Raw genomic sequence first — 18133 nt, forward strand, 5'->3', positions numbered from 1 at the left:
TCCTGAGCTCTTTGGTACCTCTACTATCCCTCTGTTCCTCATCTTAGCCCCTCCCTTTTCATCTTACAGGTGGACAGGGTCATCGTCTTTGGCCAAACTACAAATGAGAAACTGATAAATGCAGCCAAACAGCTTTTCTGGCAGCACGTGAATCCCAAGTGCCTCTTTGTTGGTGTTCTCCTAAGAAGGACAGGTTACCTGTAAGGGCGCTCACATTCCTTGCCCAGTGCCAGCAGATAGAGATCCATATTTCCCGTCTACCTCTACTAAAGCGTGGGACACTCCCACTCACCAGACCCCTCCCCATTTCTGTCTCTTACCTCTATTGCACTTCAAGTGCTAGAACCTTCTCTGAAGTCTTCAGGCTGGCTCCATACCCCTTCGTGATGGTCCACCCCAGTCCCAGCCTAGCACAGAACCCTATTAAAAGTGCACAGGTAGGGTGTCCATCCTAGGATGTTAGGGGCAGTGACTCTGTGTTCTTGGCACTGTTTCTGACTGGTAGTGACTACTCTTCCTTTACCAGATACACAGATTTGAATCCCAATGACGTGACACTCTCAGGCTGCACTGACGGGATACTGAAGTGAGTACAGGATGGACACTGGAGAGGTTGGGGGCTTTGTTAGAACATCTTTTAGAGATTATCTGTGGCCTCTGCTCTGTTCACTTCCTTTTTTTTTAATAAATTTATTTATTTTATTTTTGGCTGCGTTGGGTCTTCATTGCTGCGTGCGGGCTTTCTTTAGTTGCATCGAGCGGGGGCTACTCTTCGTTGCGGTGTGCGGGCTTCTCATTGCGGTGGCTTCTCTCGTTGTGGAGCATGGGCTCTAGGCGCATGGGCTTCAGTAGTTGTGGCCCACGGGCTTAGTTGCTCCGCAGCATGTGGGATCAGGAATTCCTGGACCAGGGATCGAACCCATGTCCCCTGCATTGGCAGGCAGATTCGTAACCACTGCACCACCAGGGAAGTCCCCACTTCCTTTTTAAAGCAAGATAAAAGTTTATTCCTCTTTTACAGCTGTAAAAGGCATGGCAACAGCACAGTATTACAGGGACCTGGGCATCTTCTATCTGTTGCTCTACCATCCTCAAATACTCTGCTTCCACCTCATAGTTCATGATGGCTGCTCCAGCTCCAGCCCCAGCCATTATTTTTGTATTACATCTAGCAGGAAAGGAGAAAAGGGGACATGGGAGATTGTGCTGTTTGCTTTTAAGGGAACAACTCAAGAGTTGGTCACGTCACTTCTATTCATTCTCTGTGGCCTCTGTTCCATTCCGTTTCAGAGGAAATTCCATGTTAACTTCATTTATTTATGCCAGATCCAGAAATCTTTTAACTTTGTTTTTCTCTCCGCTACTAGGATTCCCATTTATTTGGTTTTTTCCCCTGCCTTTTCCTTTGGATGCCACCCATTGCCCCCTACTCCTGATAGGAATCCTCATACACTTCCCTCCCTCTCCAGGGAGCTTTCATGGCTGGTACAGAGCTGATCAAGCCCAGACTGGAATAACCTTAATCCTTACATCTTCATTCAGCCCAGTCGCCCCTGGCTCAACAGAAAGCCTCTGATAACCATGCACACAGCAGAAGAGGCTATAACTGGGTTTCTTCTTTGTTCTTTCATTCCTGTGGTTCTGCTGCCTCGCTTATTTTAAGTCTACATTTACTGTTTATGGTCATCTTCTTAAGGAGCTCCAGTTAACTGGGTGAACCTAATCTAGCCATATCTTTGTCCCCTGCCCCCTTGGAAGATCTTCCTGATTCTCACTCTGCTATTTCGCTCTCATTTATTTTGTCACTCTTTATGTCAGGTTCATTGCAGAGCGTGGGGCCTCCCGCCTTCTAGAACATGTAGGCCAAATGGACAAAATATTCAAGATTCCACCGCCCCCAGGGAAGACAGAGGTCCAGTCTCTCCGGCCACTGGAAGAGAATACTCCAAGCCCCTTGGCTCCTGTTTTCCAGCTTGGGTCAGTCTGTGTTTTATGCCTTTGTGAATTGGGAGGGGCTTCAGTCGAAACCTAGAGAAACTCAGGTGACTGAAATTCTGACTGTAGGGATGGTGCTTGTTCTACTCGCTGAGGAATGCCTCCTCTTTCCCAGGTAGGGGTGTCTCTAACACAGGCGGTGAGCATGCCCATTTCTCTACTAGGGAAAGGGGTTAGGATGCGAGGCACGTGGCAGGCACCAGGGCTCAGGCAGAGGGCTCAGGGGCGCAGGCTCTGGCTTTTCCATCCTGGCTTTGCCACATAGTAGCTTGAAACTTGGGCTAGTTGCTTGATGTCTTAAGCTGTAGTTTCTTGGTCAGTACAATGGAGGTAATGCTTGTGCTTACCTCACAGTGCTGTCATGAGCATTTCATGGGCAGAGTGTAGGTGCGTAATAATTATTGCTGACACAGGAGGGGTGCCCGAGAAATGGCAAGTGGGTTTATTTATGTTTGGCCACGCCGCGTGGCACGTGGGATCTTAGTTCTCCGAACCTGCGCCCCTCGCACTGGCAGTCGCCAGGTGGGGTTTAATCTCTAGGCTCTGCAGTTGAGGTTACAGGCAGGTTATTCTCTGGAGGCCTGCTGGACTCCCCTCCTGCAGTCTGCTGTATCTGGCTTGTCAGTGCTGAGGAGAGGTCACAGCCCTGTGTGTGGAGCTGGGCTGTGGGCTGATCCCTGGCTTTCCTGCAGATGGCGCAGCGTCCGGCTTTTCATTTCCTCCACTTTCCGGGACATGAATGGGGAGCGGGACCTGCTGCTGAGGTCCCTGCTGCCAGCACTGCAGGCCCGAGCGGCCCCCCACTGCATCAGCCTTCATGCCATCGACCTGCGCTGGGGCGTCACCGAGGAGGAGACCCGTCGGAACAGGTATGGGGACCACAGAGAAGAGGGGCTGGGTCGGCGATGAGGGGCTTGAGTTGGGGAGCTGACCTGGGCAGGGCTGGGGCTGCAGGGTGGCTGAGTGCCAAGGGTACGGGGTGCTCTTTGGATGCCATCGGTTGTGAGCCAGAGCCCCGTCTCCCTGACACGACGCCCCCATGACCATCCTGCAGGCAGCTGGAAGTGTGCCTGGGGGAGGTGGAGAACTCGCAGCTGTTTGTGGGCATCCTGGGCTCCCGCTATGGCTATGTTCCCCCCAACTACAGCCTCCCTGACCATCCTCACTTCCTCTGGGTAAGGCAGACAAGGTTGGGGCAGGGATGCGAGAAGCCTCGGTATGTCTAGAACCCTGGGACTCTGCACAGGCGGATCCTTGAGACTTGAAGTGAAACACAAGTAGGAGGTTCTGCGAGTGATCAAGTCCTAGATGAGGGAATTCCTTTGGGAAATACCTCTGGGTTGGCCATGGGGTGCGAGAGGTAAGTGGTAGGGCTGATTAGGCTTTGCCGTCAGACAGAGCTGGGTTCTGATCTCCCTTCTGTCATTGTGCGGCTTTATGGAAAACGGTTTATCTTAATCTAGCCTCAACTTCTTCATATATTAAAGAGAAACAGTGATGTCTACATTGCAGGGTTGTTATAAGAATTAGAAATCTATTTTTTAAATGCTCAAAAAAAATGCTCAACATGTGAAAGGCATTCAATCAACGTTAGCTATTAGCTATATTTTATTGGCTTGTATCTGGAGGGAGGGAGGAACATTACTGAGATGAAGGGGCCCTGGGGTCTTGGCAGGTCTCAGAGGAGGGGTTCGTGTGACAAGGACTGAACCTTCCTGCTCTCTGGCCTCTGACTGCAGGCCCGGCAGTACCCTTCAGGTCGCTCTGTGACGGAGATGGAGGTGATGCAGTTCCTGAATCGGGGCCTCCGCCTGCAGCCCTCTGCCCAGCCTCTCATCTACTTCCGGGATTCTAGCTTCCTCAGGTACCTTCTGTTGCCTCCAGGCCTCAGTTTCCAAAGAAGGCCAGACAGGCTCAGTGGACGTGTCTTCTGTCCATAACATTCAGAGTACAAGAGGGGGACCTAGAATGGAGAAACAGGGACCAGAGGGCTTGCCTTGCAGCACCAAAGCAGCCTTGCAGGAGATCTCCACTTGAGGGGTTTCAGGGAACCACAGCCAGGTCTGGTGGTTGGGGATGGAGAGAGGCTGGGGTCTGAATCCAGCCCCACTCTTGGGGTATCTTTGGTGGTCAGCTCTGTGCCAGATGCCTGGAAGTCTGACTTTATTTCTGAGTCTGAAGAGGCTGCCCATCGGCTCTCAGAACTGAAGAGCTACCTGAGCAGACAGGAAGGGATCACCTGTCGCAGGTGAGCTGGGAGAGGTAGGGAGCACCTGCACGGAGCAAGGTGGTGAGGGGGGCCCGGCCTGCTGTGACCCCACTTGTGCTCGCTTTGCCTACAGATACCACTGTGAGTGGGGTGGTGTAGCGGCTGGCCGGCCCTATGTTGGGGAGCTGGAGGAGTTTGGGCAGCTGGTTCTGCGGGATGTGTGGAATATGATCCAGAAGCTTTATCTACAGGTCAGCAGGAGCTCTGGTGGCCAGGGGAGTGGAGAGGGGGTAGGGTGGGCCGGATAGTCCTGGGTGGGAGGTAACTTGGTGGGGACACAGTGAGTTTTAGGCCTGGGGTCCTGAGGAGCATGGAAGTATAGATAGTCACTGCCCCATGTGTTCTCAGCCTGCGGCCCAGCCGGAGCAGCCAGTGCCCATCCAGGATGATGACTTGGTCCAGGCCGCCTTTCAGCAGCTGAAGAACCCACCGAGCCCTGCCCGACCACGCCTGCTTCAGGACACAGTGCAGAAGCTGATGCGGCACCAGGGGAGGCTGAGCCTGGTGACCGGGCAGTCGGGACAGGGCAAGACCACCTTCCTGGTACAGAGTCTCAGAGGCCTGGACAGGAGGGAGGGCTGTGTGAGCTCAGGAGGGCTAAAGAGGTGGGAAACAGGGAGCTTGTGCATGTGAAATGTGACCGTGTTTTCTGGTCTCTTCCCATGCAGGCATCCCTTGTGTCAGCCCTGCAAGCTCCTGATGGGGCCCCGGTGGCCCCCTTAGTCTTCTTCCACTTTTCAGGGGCCCGCCCTGACCAGGGTCTTGTCCTCATCTTGCTCAGACGCCTCTGTGCCTGTCTGCATAGCCAGCTGCAAGAGCCAAGTGCCCTCCCCAGCACGTACCGGTGTGTTTCTCCCCCACTTAGCCCAGCCTTGTTGATAGCACGTGACACCACCCCTGCCGACCTCGGTCCTCCTCCTCCATACACAGGGGCCTGGTGTGGGAGCTGCAGCAGAGGCTGCTGCCCAAGTCTGCTCAGTCCCTGAAAACTGGCCAGCCTCTGGTGCTGATCATTGATGGGGCCGACAGGTTGGTGGACAAGCATGGGCGGCTGATCTCGGACTGGATCCCTAAGACCCTCCCCCGGGTAAGTGTGAGAAGGAGGTGGGGTGGGACGCAGTAGGGAGAGGGACCTCTCCAACAGCCTTCTCCTCCTTTTCCTTCAACGCTTTTACCCCGTTGCCCAAATCCCACAGTGGGTGCACCTGGTGCTGAGTGTGTCCAGTGATTCCGCCCTGGGGGAGACACTCGAGCAGAGCCGAGGTGCCCATGTGGTGGCCCTGGGGCCTCTGGAGCCATCTGCCCGGGCCCGGCTGGTGCGAGAGGAGCTGGCCCTGTACGGGAAGCGGCTGGAAGAGTCACCTTTTAACAACCAGGTTGGGTGTAGGCCAGGGCGGGTGGGTGTGTGGGGTGAATCTGGGAGCTGGGAGAACCCTGGGTGCTGAAGCTAGCAGCTGCCCACGCAGACCAGCTCCTTCATTTTCTCAGCCGAGGGAAGTTGTCAATAAGATAACTGCGATTCCTTATAATGTCACCCATTCCTTTTCTCCTGGTGAATGGCCTCTCCAGGGCCTGTCCGGGCGAGGGCAGGAGAAAGCTGTGGCTGTCGAATGGGGTAGGCTGAACCACGGGGGGTTTTCTGAAAGCGGAGCTGGCTGGCTAGAGCAGTGCAGGGCAGGGATGGCTGTGTCCTGCGGTGATGCCACGGGTCTCTTCCCCGGTGGGGGCTCTTAGAGGAGAAGCTGCCCTGCACTGGGCTTGGTGCCAGGACGGAGGGCAGCGGGTGGAGGGCTGGCTGTGGGCAGGCTCTCTGGTCCTTGTGCTGAGTCCTCTGAGTCTTCAGATGCAGCTGCTGCTGGTGAAGCGAGGGTCAGCCCTGCCCTTCTACCTGCGCTTGGTCACTGATCACCTGAGGCTCTTCACGCTCTTTGAGCAGGTCAGTGGAGGATGTGAACGCTCACTCTTCATCTTCTAAGTCCTAATCCCACTTCCCAGTCTCCACTCAGCCCCTTGCATCCCCATCCCTCCCCTTCTCCCACCCTCATCCTTTGCCATCGTGTGATCACCCATTCCTCGTCCACACCCCCCAGCCCTGCTTCTCTCCCACCAGTGTCGCTCTTTCCTTGTCATCCCTTCCCACGGTTTTTTCTGCTGTCCCCTCCCCTACACAACCAAAGCTGCTTCTCCCCCTCCCCTGACTGACTCAGGCCCCTCCCTGTCCCCTCCCAGGTGTCTGAGAGACTCCGGACCCTGCCCGCTACTGTCCCTCTGCTGCTGCAGCACATCCTGGGCACCTTGGAACAAGAGCATGGCCCTGATGTCTTTCCCCAGGCCTTGGCCACTCTTGAGGCCACACGCAGCGGTCAGTACTTGGAGTGGGCTCAGGGGTCGGATGACCTTCAGTTCAGCTGGGGCCTCAGCAAGCGGTGCAAGGAGGGACTAGGTGTCATGGGGATGGGTACATTGCGTGGTTTAGGGCCTCAGAGAGCTTGGGTTTTTAGGTCTGACTGTGGACCAGTTGCATGGAGTGTTGAGCGCATGGCGGATACTTCCCAGGGGGACCAAGACCTGGGAAGAAGCAGTGGCTGCTGGTAACAGCGGGGACCCCTACCCCATGGGTTCGTTGGCCTACCTCGTCCAGAGTCTGCGCAGGTATAGGTGCCCCCAGCTGAGCTCCCACTAACTTCTGTACCTCCCTGTCTTTGAGCCAGGGCCCCATGTGATCCTCTCTTCATCCTACCCTTCCCTCCGTATAGCCCCTGACACTTGTCTCCCAGACCCTGAATGGCTGTCACTCAAGTTACCACTGTTTGAGGTGGGAATGGGAACCCACAGCTGTGCCAGACGCTCACTTACAGGCCTCCTCCCTCTTGTCCTGCCTTCTCTCCCTCACACGGGATCAGTTTGCTAGGGGAGGGACCCCTGGAGCGCCCTGGTGCCCGGCTTTGCCTCCGTGATGGGCCCCTGAGAACAGCCGCTAAATGCCGCTATGGGAAGAGGCCAGAGCTGGAGAAGACGGCACACATCCTCATCGCAGGTGACTGTAGCCCAGTTAACCCCCGGGACACTGACCGTGGGACCTGGCGCTCCACATCGGCTGGCCCTCTCACCTGCTACCCCAGGGGGTGGATGGCTCTTGCTGTAGCCTGAGGGATGTGATCTTTGGAGATGCTTCAGGGCCAAGCCTGTCTCAGTGTCTGTTCCTGTGACCCACACCTGCAGCTCAGCTCTGGAAGACGTGTGACCCTGATGCCTCAGGTACCTTCCGAAGTTGCCCTCCTGAAGCTCTGGGAGACCTGCCGTATCACCTGGTTAGTCCCCAGACCCTACAGGCACCCTCTCCCAAGGAACTTCTTTGGCTCTTCTGAGACCCCTCTCCCCCGTGACCGCCACCATCATCCCCACTGCCGTTATCACCCCCACCCCCTTCCCAAACGCCGTGTACCTTTCTCCTTTCAGTTTTCCTGCCCTCGTCCTTCAGGTCCTTTGTCCCAGCTCCTAAGTCTAGGCCTTAGCTGCACAGGCAGGGTCCAAGACTAGACTGTCCCTCCTCACCAGCCTCGTCACATCCCTCATGAATCCAGTCTGACTTTTCCCAGCTCCAGAGCGGGAACCGTGGCTTTCTTGCAAAGTTCCTTACCAGTCTCCACGTGGTGGCCGCACACCTGGAACTGGGTCTGATCTCTCAGCTCCTGGAGGCCCATGCCCTCTATGGTGAGATGAGTTACTGGGTGGAGTCTTCTCCAAGCTGTGGCTCCTGGGTGTGTTCATGGGGGGGCCTGCTCAGAGGGAGGTGTAATGGAAAGAACAGTTGAATTTCTGTTCCAAGGTGAAGAGGCCAAGAGGGTAAGCAAGTGATTCTCGGGAGACCTTTTGCTTAGGTCTCTTAAACCAGAGGCTCTCACACTTTATTTAGTGGGCCTACAATTACCTGGGAAACTTGTTGAAACTGCTGATCCCTGCATCCCCAGCTTCTGGTTTCCTAGGTCTGGAGTGGGACCCAAAGCTTTGTCCTTTTAACAGATGTTCCTGATGTGGGACCAGAGGGCCACACTTTGAGACCTAGCATTTTAGACACATCATGTGATTGACTTGGTGCTGGGGTGAATGGGGGTCCAGGCTGGCTCTCCAGTGACACCCCACATCTCTTCTATAGCTTCCTCAGTCCCTGACGAGGAACAGAAGCTTCCTGAGGCTGATGTTGCTGTATTTCACACCTTCCTGAGGCAGCAGGCTTCAGTCCTCAGCCAGTACCCACTGCTCCTGCACCAGCAGGCAGCCAACCAGCCTCTGGACTCGCCCCTTTGCCTCCAGGCCCCCCAGCTCTCCCAGCGATGGCACCTCCAGCACATGCTATGTTGGCTTAATAAACCCCAGACCATGAGGGGCCAGCAAAGGTAAAACCCTTGACCCCAGATGCTGGCAAACCTGCCAGAGAGCAAGCTGCAGCCCTCTCTGAAACTGGAGAGTAAAGAACAGACCGCAGTCACCATGGAGAGGGGGATTCAGGCCCAGAAATGCAGAAACGAATTCCCATCCTCTTCCTTCCCCTCATTCCTCATCTCCTCCCTTTCTTGCTGTTCTTCCTCTAGCTCCAGCCTGTCCCTGGCAGTTTCCTCATCCCCCACAGCTGTGGCCTTCTCCCCCAGTGGGCAAAGAGCAGCTGTGGGCACTGCCAGTGGGACGGTTTACCTGTTGGACCTGAGAACCTGGCAGGTACGACACGCAAGGCGGGGTGGGATTTACCTTCAGAAAAGCCTCACTTCCTGCCCCAAGCCCGAGGCAAGCCAAACCCACCTGTTATCACCCTATTTGATTCAGCAACTTTACTTTCCTCACATCAGGTCACAAGGGCTTGGTCAAAAAAACCAATCCCACAGCAAATGCTTGCTGTATACCTGCTTTCCAAGGCACTGTACTAAGCACTGCAGGGAACGCAGGGCTTAGGACATTGTCTTTGCCCACCAGGTGGTCAGTTTTGTTGAAAAACAAGGCATACAAGGTAAAAAGGGAACCAAAACATAGCCATGTGGCATAGGTAAGAGCTAAGTGAGTTGTGCAGTTACTGGAGGACATAGGATGGAGAGGGGGAGGGGTTCCGGGTTGAGCTAGGAGCCTGGGTAAAGACGCTGGGGGGATGTTCCCTCTAAGTTGCTGAGAACAGTGGCAGCAGAGTGTGTGTGAGACAGGGCGGTAGTAGGTTAGGCTGGAGAGGTGGGTTCTGCAGCCACAGCCGCCGTCTCCTCTTCCGCCCATGTCAGTGCCCCCCGCCCCCCACAGGCGTGTGTGTGACGTCATTCCCGCCTCAGAAGGACCAAACCTTCTGTGACTCGGGGTTACGTATGGGGTTTGAAGTGAGGGGGACGATGTGACCTCACTTGGATCGTGAGGTCCCACTTGAAGCTGTTCGAGCTTGGCCTAGGTCTGGAGTAGGGCCCAAAGCTTTGCACTTTTCACAGGGGCTCCTGCTGTGGGGCCAGAGGGCCAGAGTTTGAGACTTAGCAGGGAGTGTGGAGAGCTAAGGGCTCCAGCCCTTCTAGCCATTGCCTCCTTCCTGGTTGGGGCTCGGAGGGGCTGGACATGGAGTGGTCAGGGGAGTGTCCTGAGGGCGCTTCCCCACTCACTGTCACAGGAGGAGAGGTCTGTGGTGAGTGGCTGTGATGGGGTCTCCTCTTGTTCGTTCCTCTCCGACAACGCCCTCTTTCTTACTGGCTTTGACGGGCTCCTGGAGCTCTGGGACCTGCAGCACGGTTGTCGGTAAGGGGCTCCTCACGTCTCAGCGTGAGGGCCGTCCCTGTTTGTTGGAAGCCCAGGGGGGGAGGGAGATGAGGAGGGAGTCTGTGGCCCGGGGCCCCTGACCTTGTCTCCCTGGGATAGGGTGCTCCAGATCAAGGCTCACCAGCACCAGATCACCGGCTGCTGCCTGGGCCCAGACGGCCGGCTTCTGGCCACCGTGTGCCTGGGGGGAGGCCTGAAGGTAACGACCAGGGGGCTGTGGTGGTGAAAGCGGCCCTGAACTCCGAGTCAGCCCTATGAGGTTGTTCTCCTCAGCGCGGCAGAGGCTCTGGCTGCCTGGCCTGCTGAGGGCAGGGGATTGGACAAGGTGGCCCCTGGAGCTCTGGGACTGAGCAGCTCAGGCATCTGTGTTCAGCACCCTGAGTCCTCCTCCCCTTCTCTCTCCTCCAGCTGTGGGACACAGTCCGCGGGCAGCTGGCCTCCCAGCACACCTGTCCCAAGCCCCTCAACTGCATCGCTTTCCACCCAGAGGGGCAGGTGATAGCCGTTGGCAGCTGGGCTGGCACTTTCAGCTTCTTCCAGGTGGATGGGCTCAAAGTCACCAAGGTGAGAGGAGCCGGCTGGCCCTGGGGAAGGAAGCGCGGGAGGGTGGGAGTGGAGGGTGGGAAATGGCGGACACCTGCATCCTGGGTCACTCTTGGTTTGGGTTGAGAGCAGGGCCCTGACGTTCCAGTTTCTACCTCTCCACGCAGGAACTGGGGGCCCCAGGAGCCTCTGTCCGTGCCTTGGCCTTCAGTGTGTCTGGGCGGGCTGTAGCTGTGGGCCGGCTGGACGGGATGGTGGAGCTCTGGGTCTGGCAGGAGGGGACACGGCTGGCTGCCTTCCCTGCGCACCATGGCTTTGTTACTGCTGCCCTTTTCCTGCGTGCTGGGTGCCAGTTACTGACGGCTGGAGAGGATGGCAAGGTCAGGTTACAGAGGGCTGGTGGTGGGCTATGAGGAGGGGGGTGCAAAGATGTGGGACTATTTGGGGGAGGGTGGCGCCTTTGCCGAGGAGTCTGGAGGAGCTTGTGCTACAGGGAGGGGGTGCGGTGTGTGCACAGTAGCTCTCGGAGACAAGTCTCTGGAAGGAGGACTTTAATGGGGGGTGGGTTATCTTTAAGCCCCTTTCTTGGCCCTCAGGTTCAGGTGTGGTCCGGGTCTCTGGGTCGTCCCCGTGGGCGCCTAGGTTCCCCCTCTCTCTCTTCAGCCCTCTCCGTGGCCCTCAGCCCAGATGGTGATCAGGTGGCTGTTGGGTACCGAGTAGATGGCATTCGGATCTACACAATCTCTTCAGGTACTGGAGGGAGAAGGGTTGGAGTGTCTGAGCCTGGAAAGGGCCCCTCTCCCCCAACTCTGGCCCCCTTTCCAAGCATCTTACTCTGTTGTTGTCCCTCATTCTCTAGGTTCCCAGGGGGCTCAGTGTCAAGCGCTAGATGTGGCAGTGTCTGCACTGGCCTGGCTCAGCCCTAAGGTGTTGGCGAGCGGTGCAGAAGATGGGGCCCTGCAGGGCTGGATGCTCCAGGGAGGCTCCCTTCAGTCCCTCTGGCGCTTGTCCAGACACCGGAAGCCTGTGCTGGCACTGGCCACGTCCCAGGAACTCTTGGCTGCTGCCTCAGGTACGGCTGGGCAATGGGCAGGGTCGTGAATCACTGTTCCTTTCAAATATGCTGACACCTTTCTTCAATTTGTATGTATATGTATGCATGAAAATACACACACCTATCTAACTTTTTTTTACAACTTGCAAAGTGCTTTTAAATGCATTTATCTTGCATAATCAGTCTAGACTGTTTCTTCTTGTTCCCTAACCCTGATTCTGGGACCTCTTTGTAATTCCTGTCACCCTTTGAGTTTCTACCTAGTGGGGGATTTTGCTGTGTAAAAGGGATGGGTTTCCCTTAGGAGAAGAGAGAGGCGTTAAGGTGAAAATGGCCTTAGTCCTCTCTAGGTAAGAGGCTTGTTCAAAGTGACACTGTGCACTTTAGAAGAGGAGGGTGCGGAGGTGCAGTCGGGAGTTAGAAGGAGACAGCCGCAGAGCCGGAGCTGGGAGTGCCTGGCATTCCTGTCCTGTGCCCTCACATGGTGACTGGTCCTCGTCCAGGGCCTGGGTGGGACTCACGGCGTCCCTCCCTTGGAGCTGTGCCCTCAGACATCACCTTCAGCCCCCATGATTGCCTTTGTCTTTGGCCTCCCAGGCCTGTGTCACTTCCTCTTTCAGAAAATCTTCCTCTCTCCCCATTTCTAATGCAGAGGACTTCACAGTACGGCTGTGGCCAAGGCAGTTGCTGGCTTTGCCACAAAAGACAGAAGACTTTCCCTGTGGCACTGAGCTCCGGGGACACGAGGGCCCCGTAAGCTGCTGTAGCTTCAGCACTGATGGATGCAGCCTGGCCACCGGGGGCAGGGATCGGGTGAGCTGCAGGGCCCTCCTCCCCATGGGCCCCCAGCCCCTCTGGTCCTGGATTCCTGAGCAGCTCACTTCCCGCTGCTTCCTCCAGCTTTTTGCTTTGCTCAGTGGCCTGTATGGGATCTGTCCACCCGTCCTCCTTTGATATTCCCCCTTTCCTTGAAATTTTTTGCCTGAGATGGCCCTGGTGTTCCTACCTCTGTCCTATGGTCCTGATGGCTTCCTCTCTTGGGGCCTGTCCAGAGTCTGCTCTGCTGGGATGTGAGGACACCCAAAGCCCCTGTTCTGATTTGCTCCTTCTCTGCCTGTCACCGAGACTGGGTCACTGGCTGTGCCTGGACCAAAGACAACCTCGTGGTGAGTGAAGGGGTGGGCGGTGGCACAAAGCTCAGCAGGGTTCCTGGGGGAAGACAACACATCCCACCTCATCCTGTTCCTAATACCCAGTTATAATATAGTATTATAGTGTTAATATAATTTTCTAACACTCAGTATAATAGCTCACGTTTATTGAGCACTTAGTATGTGCCAGACGTTGGATTAAGCCCTTCGCATATATGGCCTCATTTAGTCTTTACAACACCCCATAAAGAAGATACTACTATTCTCTCTATTTCATAGACAAGGATATTGAGCTCAGCTAGATTAAAGACCATTTCCAAGGTCATGTAAGTGAAGAAGCTGAGCCAGTAAACTTTATGATAAGAAAGCCCATGCTCTTAACAAGAACACAGAACTGTCTCCCCAAGGGCTTAGGATGCCCTGTCCCTGCAGGTAAAGGTACTGCTAGGATTTCTTTGGTCCTAAGTGAAAAATGGGTCTCAAATTATGCACTCGGCGTTGGTAAAGCCTAGTTTTCCAACGCAGAGTCCCTGTTGTTCTCAAAAAGAAATGAGTAGCAATTGAATAGACTTGTCATAGTCTGTCCTACCCCTGACTTCTAGGCAGCCAGATCTCTCCTGAGCGTTGCAGACCTCTCACCTCTGTCGGGGTGAGACAAAGTTGTTGTTGACTGACATTATGTTAATAACAAGGACAATAGCTACTATTTATTCAATGCTCACTATGTACCAGGCATCCTGCTAAGTCCTTTACAGTAGATGCTTCAGCCCCATATCAGTAGGTACACTGTCATTATCCTAGTTGAATAGATGAGAAGCCTGAGGCCCAGAGAGATGAACTTGCCCCAGGTCACCAAGCAATGAATGGTGGAACTAGGATTTGAGCCCAGGACAGCCCTTGCTGTTAATCACCAGGCTTACAGCCCTCCACCCTACGTTACAAGTATAGAGAAATGCTGGAGGGATGCTGATTATTCTACTCCTCTGCCCTCTGACTCTGCAGGTCTCCTGCTCCAGTGATGGCTCTGTAGGGCTGTGGGACCCAGAGTCGAGACAGCAGCTTGGTCAGTTCCTGGGTCACCAGAGTGCCGTGAGCGCCGTGCTGGCCGTGGTGAGAAGGCAGTGGAGAGCTCGCTGGGGGTCCCTGGGAAGGTTAAGGGGGCTTTGGGAGACTGGATGCATTGCGTATCTAATCCCAAAGGCAAAAGGAGTATAAAGAGTGAGATGCTTGGGCCTGAATTAGAGCAGGATTAGGGTATTGAGGCTGAGGGTTGGTGTGAGGGTAGGGAGAGCATGAAAACACAGTATCTCAGTATCATGACCTCGTGGCATGATGGTAGTCCTGAGCCTCCCAGCCCCACTCTCCGGGGTGTCCTCATTCTTTGACATCTTCTAGGCTCTTAATGCTGAGCCCACACCTCTGTGGCGGGAGTCGTAATTCCCATGTCCCGCTCAGTGTGACTCTTCTCTGATCCTGTGCTCTGGGGCAGGAGGAGCACGTGGTATCTGTGGGCCGAGATGGGACCTTGAAAGTGTGGGACCATCAGGGTGTGGAGATGACCAGCATCGCTGCTCACTCAGGACCCATCAGCCACTGTGCAGCTGCCCTGGAGCCCAGTGCAGGTAACGAAATGTCAGCCACCTTCCCGTCCCCGCTGCCTGTTCCCTTCTCCTCTTCTCCTGACTCAGTTTCTGTGTCTTATCAGGTGGCCAGCTGGGGTCAGAGCTTCTGGTGGTAACTGTGGGATTGGATGGGGCCACACGGTTGTGGCATCCACTCTTGGTGAGTTCCCTGAAAGGCCTTGGGTGGGGGCAGTGGAGAGGGTATGATGGGACCACATCCTGTTGTGTCACCTCCCCACTGTTCCATCTCCATCCTTTCCTCCTAGGTGTTTCAAACACACACCCTCCTGGGACACAGTGGCCCAGTCAGTGCAGCTGCTGTTTCAGAAACCTCAGGCCTCCTGCTGACCGCCTCAGAGGATGGTTCCATACAGCTCTGGCAGGTACCTGAAGAAGCAGGTGAGTGAGGTGTGGAGAGACGCAAGGTGTGAAAGGGGGGTGTGTTAGTCGGACCCAGAAGGTCAAGGGTAGCCTGCTATCTCCTCTTGTATCCCAACAGTGGTCCAGCTCCTAATGAATCACTTCCTTTCTTCTCCAGATGACACATATATACCCAGGAGTCATGCAGCCATCACTGCTGTGGCCTGGGCCCCAGACGGTTCTATAGCAGTGTCTGGGAATCAAGCTGGGGAGCTCACCTTGTGGCAGGAAGCTAAGGCTGTGGCCACAGCACAGGTGAGTTGGGTCAACTTCAGTTCTTTGTTTATGTGAATTCTGCCCTGGCTGTGCATCTGATGGTATGTGCCGGGGTTAGAGGTTGCGTAGATGCCTGGGATGGGGAAGAAGGTTAATCCTGGTTCCTCAGAAATACTGAAATAAACTTGTATTCACTAGGCTCCAGGCCGCATCAGTGCTCTGATCTGGTACTCAGCACACACCTTGATTGTTGTCAGTGCTGATGAAAAAGTCAGCGAGTGGCAAGTGGAACTGCAGAAGGGTTCAGCACCCAGAAATTTCAGGTGAAATGAGGTGGCTGGGTTAATGAATACAGTTACATCTGGGATTTTGCTCAAATCACTCCCTTCTACTTCTGAACTAGGTCAATAGGATGTTAGTAAGCAGGAAAAAGTCACTGGGAAATTGTTTTCTGCTCCTTATCATGTGAATTTAAGTAATAATTATCAAGTGCCTACTTTATGCTAAGCTCTGGGCCAGGCAGTGTGAACCAGATTGAAATTAATTTTTAACTAAGGGAGCTCGAAGTACAGGAATGTGTAGATAAGTAAACTGCCAACAATATGCAGAGTGATTACTGCTATAATAAAGATATATATATATTTTTAATATATATATTTTTTATATGTATATATTTTATATACATATATGTAAAATTCCTGGGGCTGCAGAATTTAAGAAATTTACTGTCTACAAAAGAGTTGCTATTTGAGATTGGGCTTAGAGGATGAGTAGGAGTTTTCTGAATCAGTAAGGGAAGGGAATGGTGTTTTTAGGAAGAGGAGGTAGCATTAACAAAAGGCATGGAGGCATGAGAGTGCATGGTGTGTTCTGAGTATAGCTCAGTCTTTGGGTTCTTGGTGCGAGTGGTGGTGGGGAATTGGGTTGAAAAAATAAACTGGGGCCAGGCTGTAGAGGGCACAGTGCTAAGAATTTTGAGCAGAATAATTATCTGAATTTTAGAAAGAGAACTCTAGTGGCCACATGGAGGATGGTTAGTAGTAGAGAGATACTAAACGTAGGGCGACCACATTTACAGCTGATGCTCTAGTCCAGGGAAGACAGAACGTGAGCCCTGACCTGGGCAGTGGGGATGAAAAGGAGAGATAAAGATTTAGGCATGTGTTGCCAGTAGACTCCACAGTGCTTATCAGTCAGTTGGAGGTCAGGAGGGAAGGAAAGGACAGGAATGTTAGAGATTCCTGGTTTGAGCAGATAAGGTGATGATGGTATGATGAATACTAATATAACAAAAACAGAAAGAGGAACACAATGTGTAGGGACGGTGATGCATTTTGTTTTATACTCTACTCCTGAGGAATTCATGGGGAACTGAGAGAGGTGGACTAAAGTAGAATCTTTCTCTGTCCATGTATCCTTTTCTGCGCTATAGTCTTCACCTGAACCGAGTTCTGCAGGAGGACTTAGGGTTCCTGACAGGTGTAAGTCTGGTCCCTGACGGTCACTCCCTCATCTTGGCCAAAGCAGATTTGCAGTTACTGCACATGAAGCCAGGTGATGAGCCCTCTGTAATCTGGTAAGATCCAAAATGTTTTCTCTTGGGCTGGAGAAAGAGGAAAAGTGGGTTAGTGGCTACCCTGAGTTTGGGTCTAACTAGAACAAACATTGGGGTCTTACGGAGAGGTGTTCCTGGGCTTAGCCTCTTTCTTTCTTATAAACCAGGAGAAGCTATTCAGAAGATCCTATAATGTTGTCCACCCACCAGGACTATGGTGTGTTTGTCCTGCAGTCAATGAAACTTAGAGTTCTTTCTTTCTCAGTAAGTTCTGTCTGGGTATGTGTTAAAACAAACATTTGTCCAGGACCAATGTTTTAAAGCCTTGGGGCCATGATGGAGGATAAGAGGAAGGAAGGGAAAAGCAGTTCGTTCCAAATCCCCTTCTCTTCCTTCAACTGTAGCTCTACTTAAGAGCATTTTATATTGGGTTTCCCTGTAAGATTTCACTGATACTAAAAAGGATTCTAGTGTTTAAAAGAATCGTGGGAAACCATAAACCTAGTTTTTTTAATTGCATTTTCTTCATGTCTGTCTTGTCTTGCCACTGTGAGTATTAGCAGTGTCTGGAACAGTACGGATATATCTCATAGCCATTATGTGGGGCGAGAGAAGCCAGACACAAAAGAGTACATATTACATGATTTCACCTAAATGAAGTTCAAGAACAAGCAAAACTAATTTATAGTGACAGAAGTCAGAATATTGTTAGCTCTGGGGGTGGTGATACTCTGGTATTGACTGGGAAGGGGCATGAAGGCAACTCTCCAGGGTGACGGAAATGTTCTACATCTTGATCTGGGCAGGGATTACACGGATGTATACACGTGTAAAATTTTATCAAGATGTCCATTTAAGATTTGTGTATCAGTACTTTACTGTATTTAGGATACGATTTTAAAAAATCTTGACCAGCCCAGAGCAGAAAAGAGTTGCTTTGTCTGGGCAGCAGTAAGTGATACAAGTAGGCTAATCAAAATGATCTATCCTTTCACAGAGCCAAAAGGAATTAGGAGAGTTTGAAGAGTGCCCAGAATTTGATCTGAACTTAGAGAATCCTAATAAGACCCTCATATTGGTAACTCAGGCCAAACCTGAATCTGGTGAGTGGTGATGGGAGGGCCCAAGGAATCCAGAGGTGGCCTAGGGGAGGATGGTGGATCCTTCAAAGTCTAAGACCTGGCTCAAACTCTGCCCTTGAAATGGCAGAGTCCTCATTTTTGTGTGCCAGCTCTGATGGGACGCTGTGGAACCTAGCTAGATGCAACGTTGAAGGAGAATGGACCACAGATAATATCTGGCAGGAAAAAGTAGAAATGCCTGAAACCCGAACTCCAGAGACAGATGCATGTGTATGTGCTGACACGTATACCCATCCAGCAGTCCCACAGCTAAAGACACGGCAGCGTAGAAAGGTGAGTTTGAGGGAAAGGTCACAGACGTTGGGGAGGAGGCTCTAGGTCTGACCCAGCGGACTTCTCTGCTTCCTTGTCTGAGGAGGGTCCACTGAGAACTCACCACACCTCTTCC

At 53.3% G+C, this 18133-nt stretch overlaps 1 protein-coding gene across 3 annotated transcripts in view; it reads left to right on the plus strand.

Annotated features, from left to right (window-relative positions):
- TEP1 (telomerase associated protein 1) overlaps nt 1-18133 on the plus strand; it is a 40406-nt gene that overhangs the window by 21682 nt on the left and 591 nt on the right. For 2 of the 3 annotated variants that reach the window (XM_068548544.1, XM_068548554.1), the window contains exons 16-53: nt 70-200; nt 527-586; nt 1819-1977; nt 2688-2864; nt 3050-3170; nt 3735-3859; nt 4130-4243; nt 4338-4455; nt 4613-4807; nt 4933-5108; nt 5195-5351; nt 5461-5640; nt 6108-6200; nt 6494-6626; nt 6766-6916; nt 7168-7301; nt 7487-7575; nt 7864-7978; nt 8421-8661; nt 8857-8980; nt 9897-10021; nt 10142-10241; nt 10451-10606; nt 10753-10965; nt 11182-11335; nt 11445-11657; nt 12292-12452; nt 12692-12805; nt 13793-13900; nt 14280-14412; nt 14496-14572; nt 14679-14811; nt 14951-15087; nt 15247-15371; nt 16481-16624; nt 16771-16867; nt 17601-17706; nt 17813-18018. In XM_068548544.1, the coding sequence (XP_068404645.1) occupies nt 70-200; nt 527-586; nt 1819-1977; nt 2688-2864; nt 3050-3170; nt 3735-3859; nt 4130-4243; nt 4338-4455; nt 4613-4807; nt 4933-5108; nt 5195-5351; nt 5461-5640; nt 6108-6200; nt 6494-6626; nt 6766-6916; nt 7168-7301; nt 7487-7575; nt 7864-7978; nt 8421-8661; nt 8857-8980; nt 9897-10021; nt 10142-10241; nt 10451-10606; nt 10753-10965; nt 11182-11335; nt 11445-11657; nt 12292-12452; nt 12692-12805; nt 13793-13900; nt 14280-14412; nt 14496-14572; nt 14679-14811; nt 14951-15087; nt 15247-15371; nt 16481-16624; nt 16771-16867; nt 17601-17706; nt 17813-18018 (5295 nt within the window). The remainder of the gene's footprint in view (nt 1-69; nt 201-526; nt 587-1818; nt 1978-2687; nt 2865-3049; nt 3171-3734; nt 3860-4129; nt 4244-4337; nt 4456-4612; nt 4808-4932; nt 5109-5194; nt 5352-5460; nt 5641-6107; nt 6201-6493; nt 6627-6765; nt 6917-7167; nt 7302-7486; nt 7576-7863; nt 7979-8420; nt 8662-8856; nt 8981-9896; nt 10022-10141; nt 10242-10450; nt 10607-10752; nt 10966-11181; nt 11336-11444; nt 11658-12291; nt 12453-12691; nt 12806-13792; nt 13901-14279; nt 14413-14495; nt 14573-14678; nt 14812-14950; nt 15088-15246; nt 15372-16480; nt 16625-16770; nt 16868-17600; nt 17707-17812; nt 18019-18133) is intronic. The other variant, XR_011074529.1, reaches the window with a different exon arrangement.

The sequence above is a fragment of the Eschrichtius robustus genome, chromosome 1 (assembly GCF_028021215.1).
Source record: "Eschrichtius robustus isolate mEscRob2 chromosome 1, mEscRob2.pri, whole genome shotgun sequence".
Lineage (NCBI taxonomy): Eukaryota > Metazoa > Chordata > Mammalia > Artiodactyla > Eschrichtiidae > Eschrichtius > Eschrichtius robustus.